This window comes from Artemia sp. Qi Xiang Cuo, chromosome 3, assembly GCF_049724085.1.
Source record: "Artemia sp. Qi Xiang Cuo chromosome 3, ASM4972408v1, whole genome shotgun sequence".
Taxonomy (NCBI): domain Eukaryota; kingdom Metazoa; phylum Arthropoda; class Branchiopoda; order Anostraca; family Artemiidae; genus Artemia; species Artemia sp. Qi Xiang Cuo.
Window position 1 is genome coordinate 5791790 of NC_142796.1, and position 15557 is coordinate 5807346.

The 15557-nt window shown below is 32.8% G+C and overlaps 1 protein-coding gene across 1 annotated transcript in view; it reads left to right on the forward strand.

Annotated features, from left to right (window-relative positions):
• Epac (Exchange protein directly activated by cAMP) overlaps positions 1 to 10122 on the forward strand; it is a 230554-nt gene extending 220432 nt beyond the window's left edge. The window contains exons 15-16 of the mRNA XM_089085794.1: positions 4566 to 4712; positions 9995 to 10122. Of these exons, the coding sequence (XP_088941920.1) occupies positions 4566 to 4712; positions 9995 to 10122 (275 nt within the window). The remainder of the gene's footprint in view (positions 1 to 4565; positions 4713 to 9994) is intronic.
• The last annotated feature ends 5435 nt before the right edge of the window (positions 10123 to 15557 follow it).

A 15557-nucleotide genomic window follows, 5' to 3' on the forward strand; every position in this document is an offset into this window, starting at 1 on the left:
TGCCCTGAGGGCTGTGGGGGTTCGTCATCCTTAAAGACCTAATTTCCAGAACTTAAAACTACGTTTAATAAAATGGCTATCTCAAAATTTTGATTGGATGTGTTTGGAGAAAAGGTGGGCGTGAGAGGGGGTTAGTTACCCTCCAATTACTTTCGACTATTAAAAAGGGCACTAGTCCTTTGAATTAACAATTGAATGAGCCTTTTTTGAAGTTTCTACGACAACGCCTTCTATAAAAACCTTAAAATCCCGCAGGGCATAACTTAAAACGCTTGCCTTGTGGGGTATGGGGGATTGTCCTCCTCAAAAAAATATTTTCTATTTGGAAAGCAACTACGCTGAACAAAATGGCTGTCTCAAATTTTTCATTGGATGTGTTGAGGGGAGTGATGGGCGTGGGAGGGGCTAGTTGCCCTCTTATCACTTTTGACTATTAAAAAGGGCACCATCCCTTTGAATTTCCAATCGAATGAGCCTTTTTTGAAGTTTCTACGACAACAACTTCTATAAAAAAAAATTATATGCCCCAAGGGCATAACTTATAGCCCTTGCCCTTAGCTTTGTCGTGGAGTTTCCTCCTCAAAAACATACTTTCTATTTGGAAATCATCTACTCTGAACAAAATGGCTATCTCAAAATTTTGATTGGATGTGTTTGGGGAAATGATGGGCGTGGGGGGGCTAGTTCCCCTCCAATCGCTTTCGACTATTAAGAACGGCCTATCCCTTTGAATTTCCAGTCGAATGAGCCTTTTTTGAAGTTTCTACGACAACGCCTTCTATAAAAACCTTATATTCCCCCAGGGCATAACTTAAAACCCTTGCCCTCAGGATTGTGGGGGAGTGTCCTCCTCAAAAATATATTTTCTATCTTGAAATCAACTACGCTGAACAAAATGGCTATCTCAAACTTTTGATTAGATGTTTTTGGGGGATTAATGGGCGTGGGGGGGGGGGCTAGTTGCCCTCCAATCACTTTCGACTATTAAAAAGGGCACTAGCCCTTTGAATTTCCAATCGAATGAGCCTTTTTTGAAGTTTCCACGACAACGCCTTCTATAAAGAACCTTATATGCCCCCAGGGCTAACTTAAAACCCTTGCCCTGAGGTTTGTAGGGGAGTGTCATCCTCAAAAACGTATTTTCTATCTGGAAATCAACTACGCTGTACAAAATGGCTATCTCAAAATTTTGATTGGATGTGTTTGGGGGAATTATGGGCGTGGGGTGCCTAGTTGCCCTTCAATCACTTTTGACTATTAAAAGGGCACTAGCTCTTTGAATTTCCAATCGAATGAGCCTTTTTTGAAGTTTCTACCAAAACGGCTTCTATAAAAACCTTATATGCACCCAGGGCATAACTTAAAACCTTTGCCCTGAGGGTTGCGGGGGAGTGTCCTCCTCAAAACATATTTTCTATCTGGAAATCAACTACGCTGAACAAAATGGCTATCTCAAAATTTTGATTGGATTTGTTGGGGGAATGATTGGCCTGGGGTGGCTACTTGCCCTCCAATCACTTTCGAATATTAAAAAGGGCACTAGAACCCTCAATTTCCAATCAAATGAGCCCTCTTTGAAGTTTCTACAACGACCCCTTCCATATGAAGTGCCTCTGGGGAAAAAAAAATAAATAATAATAAAACATTGGAGCCATATGGCCTTAACTATAGGCAACGCTATAGCGTTGCCTCTGATTTCTATCACTGTTTGTGAAACACTGTCTATTAAAAGGATGTTATCCCTATTTGAACTTTTATTTATCGAGAAAAAGTCCAAAGGACAATATAAAGATCAAACCTCAAACAAACACCGAAACTAAAATAGAACCCTTTCCAAGCAATGATGAAAGGGTAACCAGTAGCCTATTAAAAAAAAAAAAAAAATCTGTATTTTATTACTATTATTCTGCAGAGGACGGTTGACGGTAGAAACGGCCGAAATATTTGCATAATTTTTTCTTTGTGATTTTGTCGTTTTGCATCCATACTTTCCGCAAAATTGTGCTTCAACATACATTCTTTAGCATCCCCTTTCAGTTCATTCATTGTCCCAACATTCGGCATGTTTTCTATGATTTGGAAAGATTTATACTAATTGAAAGAAAAATTCACTCAAATCTCTTCAGATTATTCTAAAAAAGATTGAATTATAACAGATTAAAGAATAAATACAAGAATAGTTCATATTTTTATGAGCAGCTGACTCTAGAGAAGCTGTAGAGTCATTAAGTAGAAAATATGCCAAAAACAGTTCTACCACTGGCTAGATTATCTTACCTTAGATCCTAATGTGCCACCAGGGCATCCACGAAGATCTGTCAGTCTTCCCGCATGTGCGTCGCCGCCAAAACATCTTCCCGTTGGAGTCGTATCGTCGTGTGAATGTTGGACAGGTCCCGTTTATATCTGCGACGCAAGTGTTTTTTGGTAGACCTCTCTGGTGGTATCTGTGTGGCTGCCGTTCCAAAATCTATCGTGGGATCCTGTCTTCCTTCATACGGATCACGTGCCCAAGGTATCGCTACATTCGTTACCGAATGATGTCCTTTACCATGGGCTGGCCTGAGATAGATCGGACTTTCTGGTTTGTGACGTGATTTCTCCAGTCGATATTCAGAATCCTCCGATGGCAATTGTTTTCGAACGCAAGAATCTATCTCTCTTGTTGTTGATTTAAATTCCAGCACTCTCTTCTGCAGAGGAGTGCAGAAAGGACATTACTATTCAATAGCCTTATTTTTGTTTCGTAGAAAACTCTTTCGATTACCATACTGGTTTTAGTCGGTTAAAAGCTCCACTGGCTTGCTCTACCCTCAACTGCACTTCCCGCTCGCTTGACCCTGAATTTTCCATCGTATTGCCGATGTACCTGAATTCTACGACCTGCTTGACATTTGAATCTCCAAACTTTATGTTTAGGGGGAATTAGTTGTTGCCATGATCTTTGTCTTCTCTGTGTTCATCTTGAGGCCAAGTCAGCCAGCATTTTCACGGATATTATTGAGGAGATCCTGGAGTTTGGTTAAGGACTCCTTGACCAAACTCCTTTTGACTGGCTAGATTGTGTAAATATAAATTACTGTCTTCTGTCTGTTTAAGTGCACTTTTTGTTTTACCTCTTACGAAGACCGTTTATTCTTACGACTTTTTCTTTTCTGTTCTTTTTTTTCTGTTTGGGCACTTATTATTACATAAAGAGCTTTCGTTCAAAATAATAATAAAAATGAAAAAAATGACAGTAAGAGAGATTTAGCGAAAAACCAAGCTAAATAAAGTAAAAGAAATTGTCCTTTAACGTTTCCTGACCCCCCCCCCCCACTATGGTGATTAGCAATTACGTCTCTGTAATGAAAAGAGTGCCAAAAAGCTAAATGAGGTCAGTTCATGCCAGGGTACGAAAAGCAGGGATGTAGATACAATTCCATTCTGGAGGTTTTTCAAGTCCTGTTGGTTGACGAAAAGGTTTTTTTCCACGGACGATGACATTTTCCCGACCTGCAACCTATCCAACAGCCAGCAAGCTGGAAGTTGCCTAAGGTAAAATTAATGGAAATTAGATGAACCTGTTCTATCTTGCATTGTTAGCCCAATTCATTTCATTTTGTCGTAAGCAGCTTAAGAGGGGTTGATCATTTTTACACCTTTCAATAGATTCCAAGTTAAACATATTTCAATTTAGAAAGAGCTGAAAAGGATTCAAAGAATTTCAATAAGAAAAAGCTTAGATAAATTTTCTCCATGAGAACTAATTCATTACCTTTACGAATAATAAAGAAAATTCATTACGTATCCTTGCAACCAGTAGTCCCAATACAAGCTTAATAGTCGCTATATGTAAATAAGGTCAATACTCCAGAATGGTCTTTTGTCAATCTTTTCTTTAACTGAAGTTAGAGAAAAGTTACTGCTGTTGGTATGATTGGACCTTTATGGTCCACTGGCAGAACTGCTCCAAAAAATGCCAATTTCCTTTAGAAAACTCCTATTACTCTTGTCAAGGTAGATCTGTCAAGGTAGTGTTTTCATGTTTTGTATGTGATGTACAGGATTGTTTTACTCTATGTCAGTGAATCTGCCAGTGAAACATTGATCTTGAATTTAGACTGTAATACAAGAGTATTTACTATCCTAGGTCAGTGTCAGAATCACCTTTGGAGCATGCCACTGGCATTGGGTATGTGTCCATGAATGCCGATCTCCTGTAGAAAATTCATATTATTTTTGTCAAGTTCTCAGGACCATTTGTATTTTTACATGTGCTGAACTTGATTATTCTATTTTTGTCAATGGACCTGTCAGATAGACTTCAAGCTGGGTTTAGAAGAATTGTTCAGGATGACTTACCATCCTAGCTCACTGGCAGAGCTAACTTCCAAGCATTCCTTTGGCTGTGGGCTGACCCCTAAGAGTACCGATATTCTATAGCGAATTCCTAGTATTTATTGCCATGGTCCCAAGCCTAATTGTAGATTTTGCATGGGCTGTACTTATGTTTTTTTTATTATGTTTATTTTTCTAGCTTTTACTATTTTGTATATTTAACCAACTATTATAATGTTTTCCAGTTATATTTCGCGTATACTGCTCTGACCATACTTACTGTACGCTTCGACTGCCCATCTCCACGTCTGCAGAAGCAATTAAAAATTCAGCCTCCGATAAGCTTGGATTAAAGCATAGTGATCTAGTGCTGGGTGAAGTTAGGTCAACTGGTAAGTGAGAAAAAAATTATTTTCATACCTTTTTTTCAAGTTTTTAATCAATCCTCTGACAATTTATATGAAAGAAGGTTAAATCTACTTGCTTCGATTAATTACTTGCTTTCAACTAATTAATTACTTTTTTACGTAATTAAATTAATTTCTAAATATTTTTATGAATCAAATTTTTACCTTGAATATACAAAAGATATGAAAGTTTCGAGCTGTTTTATAGTAATTGCCTTATATTGGACAGCAGATCATCAGTAATAGATTGAAATTTTAAGAACGCCAATATCTAAAATTACATTTATAATTGGCCTCTTATTTAGTGGGCAATGACTGTTTTTTTCCCTTGCATTATTGATTTTGGTTTCCAGGGCTTTGTTTATTTTCTTTTTGTTCTTCTTTTCAATGTTTGTTCTATTTACAGTTTATTAATTTGGATATCCTTTTATGTTTTTTTCTGTTGTCTTCAAAGCTGTCTGTTATATTCTTTTTGTTCTTCCTTTTAATGTCTGTTATATTTACAGTTTATAAATTTGGATAGCCTTGGATTTTTTTTTTCTGTTGTCTTCAAAGTTTTCTGTTATTTTCTTTCTGTTCTTCCTTTTAATGTTTGTTCTATTTACAGTTTATTAATTTGGATTGCCTTTGGATTTTTTTTCTGTTGTCTTCAAAGCTGTCTGTTATATTCTTTTTGTTCTTCCTTTTAATGTCTGTTATATTTACAGTTTATAAATTTGGATAGACTTGGATTTTTTTTATGTTGTCTTCAAAGTTTTCTGTTATTTTCTTTCTGTTCTTCCTTTTAATTTTTGTTCTATTTACAGTTTATTAATTTGGATTGCCTTTGGATTTTTTTTCTGTTGTCTTCAAAGCTGTCTGTTATATTCTTTTTGCTCTTCCTGTTAGTGTCTGTTCTATTTACAGTTTATTAATTTGGATAAGCTTTGATTTTTTTCTGTCGTCTTCAAAGCTGAAAAAAGGTTTGAGGGCGTTCAGTTTAAAGATGTATTCCTGTTTTTCCATTCTGCTGTGTCGTTGCAGTAAAGATGTTAAAGTATAAAACCAAAGTCAAAGGGTATTTTGTCTCACAGTTGAGAAAAGTTAGTATGAATAGAAAGGTAAGTCTACAAATATCGGAAGTCCAATAACATTGGTCAATAGCACGGTAATAACACGATACTAACAGTTTAACTGACCTTACAACACATAATCAAACAGTTCGTGGTAACGAACTGTAAGTAAGGAGCGACCCGGCTCAATAGTATCCGAAACTCTAAAAAACAGAATTTTGATACCAATAGATACATCAAAAGAATCAGATTTCAATGCTGATTTCAAATATATAAGTTTCATCAATTTTGATTATACCCATCAGAAGTTACGCACCTAAGAAAATTGGGCTCATTTTTAATAAAAGGGGTAAAGACCCCCTAAAAATTATAGAATCTTAATGAAACTCACACCGTAATATTCAGCGTATCAGAGAACCCTACTGTCGAGTTTTGAAGCTCCTATTTACAAAAATGTGGAATTTTCCATTTTTTGCCAGAAGAAAGATCACGGATGCGTGTGTTTATTTATTTTATTTTTTTTTTTTTCCCCAGGGGTCATTGTATTGACCCAGTGGTCCTTGAATATCTTGCGAGGTCTCGTTGGAGTGAAAATTTAAAATTCTAGTTCCTTTTCTAGGTGACCAAAAACATGGAGGATAGCTAAACCACTTCTCACGCCCATTTTTTCCCAGTGTCATCCGATCATAATTTCGAGATTTCTGTTTTGTTCAACTTAGTCAAAAGTATTACAACTATGCCTTTTAGGATGACTTAATCCCTCGAAGCTTCCAATGGGAGGGCTGAAAGTTATGAACTTTACCCAATGTTAACATATAGTATTGGTTATTGGGAAGTATACAGAAGTTTTCAGGGGGAATTTTTTCTGGTAGTGGGGGGTGGGGGTGGGTCGGGGGTTATATGGGAGGATCTTTTCATGAAGGAAGTTTTCATGGGGGAAGGGACATTGCTATGAAGGGGGCGTCGGATTTCCCATCATTATTTAAAAAAAAAAAAATGTCTTTAAGATTACTCTTGTTCGGATATAGGACTTCTGAATGACAGAATCGCTTTCCATTTATGCATTAAGCTCAAATGTCGAGCTCTGCTTTCCCTTGGCTAAGGTTGTTGTTTTGTTGAAATTATGTATTTCTAATAAAAAAAAAAAACTTTACTCTGAGATATAGGGTGCTTTGTAATTGCCACCCTTTGTATTCGAATTTATTTATGGGGAAGTCATTATATTCTTAATGAATATTAAAATGACTTTAAGTGCGTCTTATTTATGATTAATTAAAAAAAACTTTTTCTACAAAATAAGTTTTTCAAAGAAAAGTAAAGAACTCCATTAAACCAAAAATGAGCAAAAATAAAGTCAAATAGTCTACGAAGCGTAAAACTACAACAAATCAGCGTTGATAAATAAATGAAACCCAAAACCAACAGAAATTAAAATAAATAAACGAGTCAAACTCAAAACGGGCAGAAATTAGCATGAGTAGGGCTCGGAACCCCTATGTTTTTCCAAGGCCAGAACATAATTTGCACTTTACTAAGAAAATATAAATGTTTTTACTTTTAAAACTTTAATAAATCAAATAATATCTTTGATTACTAAATATCATAAAACATCAGTAAATATCAGTAAATATCTGTCAGTATATTAAACTGACAATGCACATTCATTTGTATTTTTTTCAGTAAAGTGCAAATTATATTCTGGCCTTGGGAAGGCATAGGGGTTTCGAGCCCTACTCAGCGCCTCGCTCTTTACGCTAAAGTTTTTTTTGTTTAAAAAAACAATCAGAAATTAAATAAAAAAAACAAGTTTTTTAAACTGAAAGTAAGGAGCGACATTAAAACTTAAAACGAGCAGAAATTATTCCGTATATGAAAGGGGCTGTCCCCTCCTCAGCGCCTCGCTCTTTACGCTAAACTTTGACTTTCTCACGACTCTATTTTTTTTAAACAATGGAAAAACTTTAGCGTAAAGAGCGAGGCGCTGAGGAGGGGACAGCCCCTTTCATATACGGAATAATTTCTGTTCGTTTTAAGTTTTAATGTCGCTGTTTACTTTCAGTTTAAAAAACTTGTTTTTTTTATTTAATAAGCTGTAAGGAGGAAATGTTTCGATCGCGCCTTCTAAGGTTATATTTAAGGAAAGGTTAAGATGGTTAGTCCACATTTTACCGGTGAAGACTGACGGATTGCCGAAGATTTTAGACCGTCATCATAATGAGGTCAAACGAGAAGCAGTTTATCAGCAAGTGGGGTGGGGAGAGTTCATAAATAAGGATATCAGGAGTTCAAGGGAGGGGGCGAAGCTTTGAATAAATAAGGGTGAAGGAGCAGCGTGCTTAGCTATGTTGACCTCTGACGACTTGGTACGGCATGGAGTTATTAGTGGTAGCGGTAGCAGTATTCTACTGGCTTTCTTGAGTTTTAGTATAGTTAATTTTTTTTTTAATTCTTCTTTTTTCGTCCATAAACAATTCTTGATTCCTTCTTAACCTATTATATTTTTGGAAACGATTTTTATGCCTCCTCTGCATTTTTAAGGAGCCAAAACGAGCTCTAGGAATTATTCTAACATATTAGGTTAAAATTATTTACCGATAAAAAACAAACAAAAGACAAACAAAAGAATCACATCTTAAAAATTAGAATGCAAAATGTGCCATTCCCCCAAAAACACTTCAAGGAGGTAAATAAAATTTTCAACGTAATAAAATAAAATGCTTCAAGGAAGGTAAGTAACCATTTTCTTAAACAAAAAATAACTGAGTATAATTTGGAGTAATAAAGGAATGTCTCGAGACGTGAAATACCAAGGATAGTGTAAATGGAATCTAATTATTTCAATTGATTAAATGGAAACTTACACAACCATATATATATATATATATATATATATATATATATATATATATATATATATATATATATATATATATATATATATATATATATATATATATATTTTATATATATATATATATATATATATATATATATATATATATATATATATATATATATATATATATATATATATATATTATATATATATATATATTTAATATATATATATATATATATATATATATATATATATATATATATATATATATATATATATATATTTATATATATATATATATATATATATATATATATATGTTTAAAAATATAGAAAATATCAGGAGTACTGTTTTCAACGAAAATGACTTTCGTACGTAGTTATATAGTTTTTCCGCCGTGGGCACCAAATAAAAAAAAACAAAAAAACGCGGGTACACATTTTGAGATAACCATTGTCTTCACCATAGTCGATAAATCTAATTAATATGTCTTTGAAGATGATTTAATCCCCCACAGTCCCTGGGAGAAGGACTGCAAGCTATGAACTTTGCTCATTGTTTACAGATAGTATTGGTTATTGGGAAGTATACAGACGTTTTAAGTGGGATTTGTTCTGATGTGGGAGGAATTCGGGGGTATTGGGTCACACGGGAGGATCTTTCCATGGAGGAATTTCATTGGGGTAGGGAATTAAGGGGGGGCAGATTTCCCTGCATTATTTAAAAAACGATCAGAAATTAAATTTAAAAAAAAACAAGTGTGTCAACTGAAAATAAGGAGCAACATTAAACCTTAAAAACGAACAGAAATTATTACAAATATGAGGGGGTTCACCCCCTAGTCAATACCTCGCTATTTACGCTAAAGTTTTTTAGTACTTTCTAAGGAGCTATTTTTCCAAATTAAACGGCCTTTGTGATTCAAGAGTCATTCTAAGAACTGGAACAAAATTCGGACTTTAGCGTAAAGAATGAGGTATTGACTAGGGGGCAAACCCCCACATATACCTAATAACTCATGTTCGTTTTAAGGTTTAATGTTGCTCCTTACTTTCTTTTGAAAAAAACTCTTTTTTATTTAATCACAAATAAAGTGGAATCTTTACCCATTGCACTTTAGAAATTCTATTTGCTTCATAATTTGATTTTCTCTTCCATTCGGAATAATTTGGGTAATCTGAACTTCGGTCTTTGAATTCTTCGTTAGCCCAAATGAGATTATTCCACTGTAGCTATTTTGCTGCCTCATTATGCTTGTCTAAATGTTCCCCAAAACTTTCCTTACTTTTAAGTGTCTAAGAACTGACAGGAAATCGTTGTCAGGGGTAACACCAATTTTTCTCTCTTTTCTTATAATTCATCCTTCTTTTTTTAGGAGAGAAAATTATTATTCCCAACTCCGATATTGCTATCCCTACTGGCTTAACCATAAATGGACGACTTTTCATATCCCCGAGAGAACATATAGATGCAATGGTTTGTCATTTTTTACATTTTTTTTAAATTAATTTTATTATTATTAATACTCTATTTTATATTTGATATTTTATGTTTAACATATTGATGCAATGGTTCGTAATTCTCTAAACATTTTATATCCCCAAGAGAACATATTGATGCAATGGTTTGTCATTTTTTACAATTATTAAAATTAATTTTATTATTGTTAGTACTCTATTTTATATTTGATACTTTATGTTTAACATATTGATACAATGGTTCGTAATTCTCTAAACATTTTATATCCCCGAGAGAACATATTGATGCAATGGTTTGTCATTTTTTACATTTTTTGAAATTAATTTTATTATTGTTAGTACTCTATTTTATATTTGACACTTTATGTTTAACATATTGATGACATGGTTTGTAATTTTCTAAGCATTTTATATACCCGAGAGAACATATTGATGCAAGCAATTGTTTGTCATTTTTTACATTTTTTAAAATTAATTTTATTATTGTTAGTACTCTATTTTATATTTGATACTTTATGTTTAACGTATTGATGCAATGGTTCGTAATTCTCTAAACATTTTATATCCCCGAGAGAACATATTGATGCAATGGTTTGTCATTTTTTACTTTTTTTAAAATTAATTTTATTATTGTTGGTACTCTATTTTATATTTGATACTTTATGTTTAACATATTGATGAAATGGTCTGTAATTTTCTAAACATTTTATATCCCCGAGAGAACATATTGATGCAATGGTTTGTCATTTTTTTATATTTATTTTAAATTAATTTTATTAATATTAATACTTTATTTTATATTTGATTCTTTATGTTTAACATATTGATGCAATGGTTTGTAAATCTCTAAACATTTTATATCCACGAGAGAGCATATTGATACAATGGTTTGTCATTTTTTACATTTATTTTAAATTAATTTTATTATTATTGATGCTCTGTTTTATATTTGATACTTTATGTTTAACATATTGATGCAATGGTTCGTAATTCTCTAAACATTTTATATCCCCGAGAGAACATATTGATGCAATGGTGTGTCATTTTTTACATTTTTAAAAGTTAATTTTATTGTTGTTAATACCCTATTTTATATTTGATACTTTATGTTTAACATATTGATGAAATGGTTTGTAATTCTCTAAACATTTTATATCCACGAAAGAACATATTCGTGCAATGGTTTGTCATTTTTTATATTTATTTAAATTAATTTTATTATTATTAATACTCTATTTCATATTTGATACTTTATGTTTAACATATTGATGCAATGGTTCGTAATTCTCTAAACATTTTATATCCCCGAGAGAACATATTGATGCAATGGTTTGTCATTTTTTACATTTTAAAAAATTAATTTTATTGTTGTTAATACCCTATTTTATATTTGATACTTTATGTTTAACATATTGATGAAATGGTTTGTAATTCTCTAAACATTTTATATCCACGAGAGAACATATTCGTGCAATGGTTTGTCATTTTTTATCTTTATTTAAATTAATTTTATTATTATTAATACTCTATTTTATATTTCATACTTTATGTTGAACATATTGATGCAATGGTTTGTAATTCTCAATATCCCCGAAAGAATATATTGATGCAATGGTTTGTCATTTTTTAAATTTTTTAAAATTAATTTTATTATTGTTATTACTCTGTTTTATATTTGATACTTTATGTTTAACATATTGATGAAATGGTTTGTAATTCTCTAAACATTTTATATTACATTTTCTTGTATATTTAATTTTTATATTTCTATTTTGTATTTAATTATTTATGTTTAACATATTTATACAACTGTTTGCAATTCTTTATGTTTTCCATATTAATTTTTATTTTAAATATTTTTTTCTTTTTTGTACTTGTTATTTTATATTTGATTCTTTATATTTAGCATATTTATGCAATGGTTTGTAACTCACTATGATTTTATATTACATTTTTTATTTTATATATTTTATTTTTTTGATTTTTTATGCTCTATTTAATTCTTTATAAGTAATATGCTGATGCAAAAGTTTGTAAATATTTATATTTTTTGGCTGCTTAATGACTTCCAGACCTTTCATTTTACCACCGCTCATCTATGAATATCTTATTGCCGCTCCCTGGAGCGGCAATTTGAAATATACGAATCAAAATATACGAATCTTGTAATATATTTAGACTTTTTTCTATTACCGGATACTTTATCTCAGCTGATTGTTTTTTTTTCTTATTTATAAGTTTTAATTTCCATTAAAGAAAAACCCCTGTGAAATTGAAAAAATGGAATTTGAACCCTTGCTACTATATACGACCTTAATGTCATAATTGCTTATTATAGAAAATGGAACTCCCCGGCAGAAAAGACAAACCGTACAAACCTTCATTATCTGAGGATTATTTTTTCGTGCTTGTCCCTAGGCCGAGCATTATTCCCAAAGGAAATTAAGTCCCTTCAAAAGTAGAATTTTAGTAAGTTTAATTAAGTACAAAACTACCATTTCTCCCCCGAACTTGTTTCTCAAATTTACATTGTTTTAAACAGAAAACAACGTTTCTTGGATCCAACAATTACTTATTAAGAAGCAGAGATTTTGAAGAGAGAGAGATTGAGAGAGACAGAGAGAGAGAGAGAGAGAGAGAGAGAGAGAGAGAGAGAGAAAGAGAGAGAGATAGAGAGAGATAGAGAGAGAGAGAGAGAGAAAGACAGAGAAAGAGAGAGAGAGAGAGAGAGAGAGAGAGAGAGAGAGAGAGAGACAGAGACAGAGAGAGAGACAGAGAGAGACAGAGAGAGAGAGAGACAGAGAGACAGAGGTAGAGAGAGAGAGAGAGAGACAACCTTCTACTTCTTCTTGAGAGTCATTTTCAATTTGAATTCCAAGCTAGGATTTTATAAAAAAGTCTGTCAAATGATTTAATTTTATCTCCACATAAATTGAATTTATACAAGTTGGACAATTCTAGTAAATAGCCAAAGAGGAGGTAAGACTTCCTTTGCACAGCTAATTAATTTATCTTTGAATCCATAAAAATGAACTTAGAGACATGCTGGACAAAAACGGCCTACGTGGAGCAGTTCTACTAAATAGTCTGCAAGGTCGTAGGGTCATTTAGCGAGATGCCTCAGACTAGTTGAGACAGGTCTGCTGATTGATATACCCCTTTAGCTACAAAAATTAGATGAGACAAGTTGGAAAATACCCAAAAAAGTTCCACCAGGTAGCCTTAAAGGTGTAAGGCTAGGTGATATGACACCCAGGGTTAGTCTGAAACGAGGGTATAAAAACGACTTTACCTTTACCTTTTATCTAATAACTCGAAGAAAATTTTCCCAAAAATTCTAGAAAACTCGGGATTTCAGGGGGGCAGCCCGGAAACTTCCATCCTGCGTATGTCCTTGTGTACTATGTATAAAGAGACGATATGAGCAAAAATATTCCAATTGATATTGACAATTATGTATATATTGATAATCTGCTGAATATTGATAGTTTTTGAGATTACACAGCTTTTTCATGTAAGAAGAATTTGCTATTATTTTGGTTGAAATATAAATATAAAAATAGATAAATTAAATAGATTAAGAAAAACTATTATAACTATTAATCATGACAATTTTTTTATTGTTTTCTTTATTTTCGTTCGGATTTATTCACGATGTCATATCTTCTTTAGGTTTAATTAAATAAGAAAAAACAAGTTTTTTAACTGAAAGTAAGGAGCAACATTAAAACTTAAAACGAACAGAAATTATTCTGTATATGAAAGGGGTTGTCCCCTCCTCAACGCCTCGCTCTTTACGCTAAAGTTTTTTATTGTTTAAAAAAAAGTTGTGAGAAGGAGTCTAACTTTAGCGGAAAGAGCGAAGCATTGAGGAGGGGACAATCCCTTTTATAAATGGATTAATTTCTGTTCGTTTTAAGTTTTAATGTGGCTCCTTACTTTCAATTACAGAACTTGTTTTTTTTTTTTATTTAATATTTGAACATTTTTGAATTAATACAGGTTTTGATTTTGGCTCACCGTACAAGAATCATTAAAACAAAGTTGCATATTCATTTTACTTTTATTTGGTTAAATGACTTTCTCGAAAGTTGTTTAATCTTATTTACGGACGTTTTTATTAGTAATAAATATACGGAACTTACGAATTAACTTACGCAACGAACTTCTATATTCATATATTTTTAATACGTATATTAGGGGGTTCCCCCCTAGTCAATAATAGCTGTTATGAAAAGTACCAAAAATTCTTTGGATTAAATAGCGAGGTATTGACTAGGGGGCGAACCAATCATATACGTAATAATTTCGGTTCGTTTTAAGTTTTGTTGTTGCTCCTTACTTTCAGTTGATTTTTTTTTTTTATTTAATTTCTGATCGTTTTTTAAATAATGCTGGGAGATCCGGTGCCACCTTCATAGCAGTGTCCCTTCCCCCATGAAAATTTCCTCCGTGGAAAGATCCTTCCATATAACCCCCCACCCCCCCCCCCCCCACTGCCAGAAAAAATCCCCCCTGAAAACGTCTGTATACGTCCCAATAACCAATACTATATGTAAATATTTGGTAAAGCTCATAAATTCCAGCCATTCCCCCAGAGACTATGGGGGAAGTCTTCCTAAAAGACATAGTTATTATATTTTCGACCGTGCTGAACAAAATGACTATCTCAAAATTTTGAATCGGGTGACTTTGGGAAAAAAATGAGCGTCGGAGGGGACCTAGTTGCCCTCTATTTTTTTGGTAACTTAAAAAGGGCACTAGAACTTTTAATTTACTTTCCAATTAGCCCTCCTGCGATATTCTAGGACCACTGGGTCGATACGATCACCCCTGGGGAAAAAAAACAACAAAATTACGCATTTCTGAGAAAAATCTTCTGGCAAAAAATACAAAATTACACATTTTTGCAGATAGGAGCTTGAAACCTCTACAGTAGGGCTCTCTGATACGCTTAATCTGATGGCTTAGTTTTCATTAAAATTCTATAACGTTTAGGTTTTGTTTCCCCCTCTTTTTCGAAAATCAGGCAAATTTTCTCAGGCACGTAACTTTTGATGGATAAGACTGAACTTGATGAAACTTTATATATTTCAAATCAGCATTAAAATATGATTCTTTTGATGTATCTGTTGGTATCAAAATTTTGGTTTTTAGAGTTTCGGTTACTATTGAGCCGGGTTGCTCCTTACTTACAGTTCATTACCACGAACTGGTTAATAAACCTTTGTCCGATACTATTTTTACAAAGAAAAATAAGTCAAAGTTGTTACCTAGGGAAGTGAAAAAGACCTGTCGAAAAAGGGGAAAGAAAAAAACAAATTAAAAAAGAAATATAAAACAGTTAAATTTTTATTCACGACACTCTATTCCTTTTTTCATTGTTTTTTTGCTCAAAATTTTACACTGTGTCACATTTTCTTTAGGTATAATACATCTTTTTCCGAAATATTTTATTCC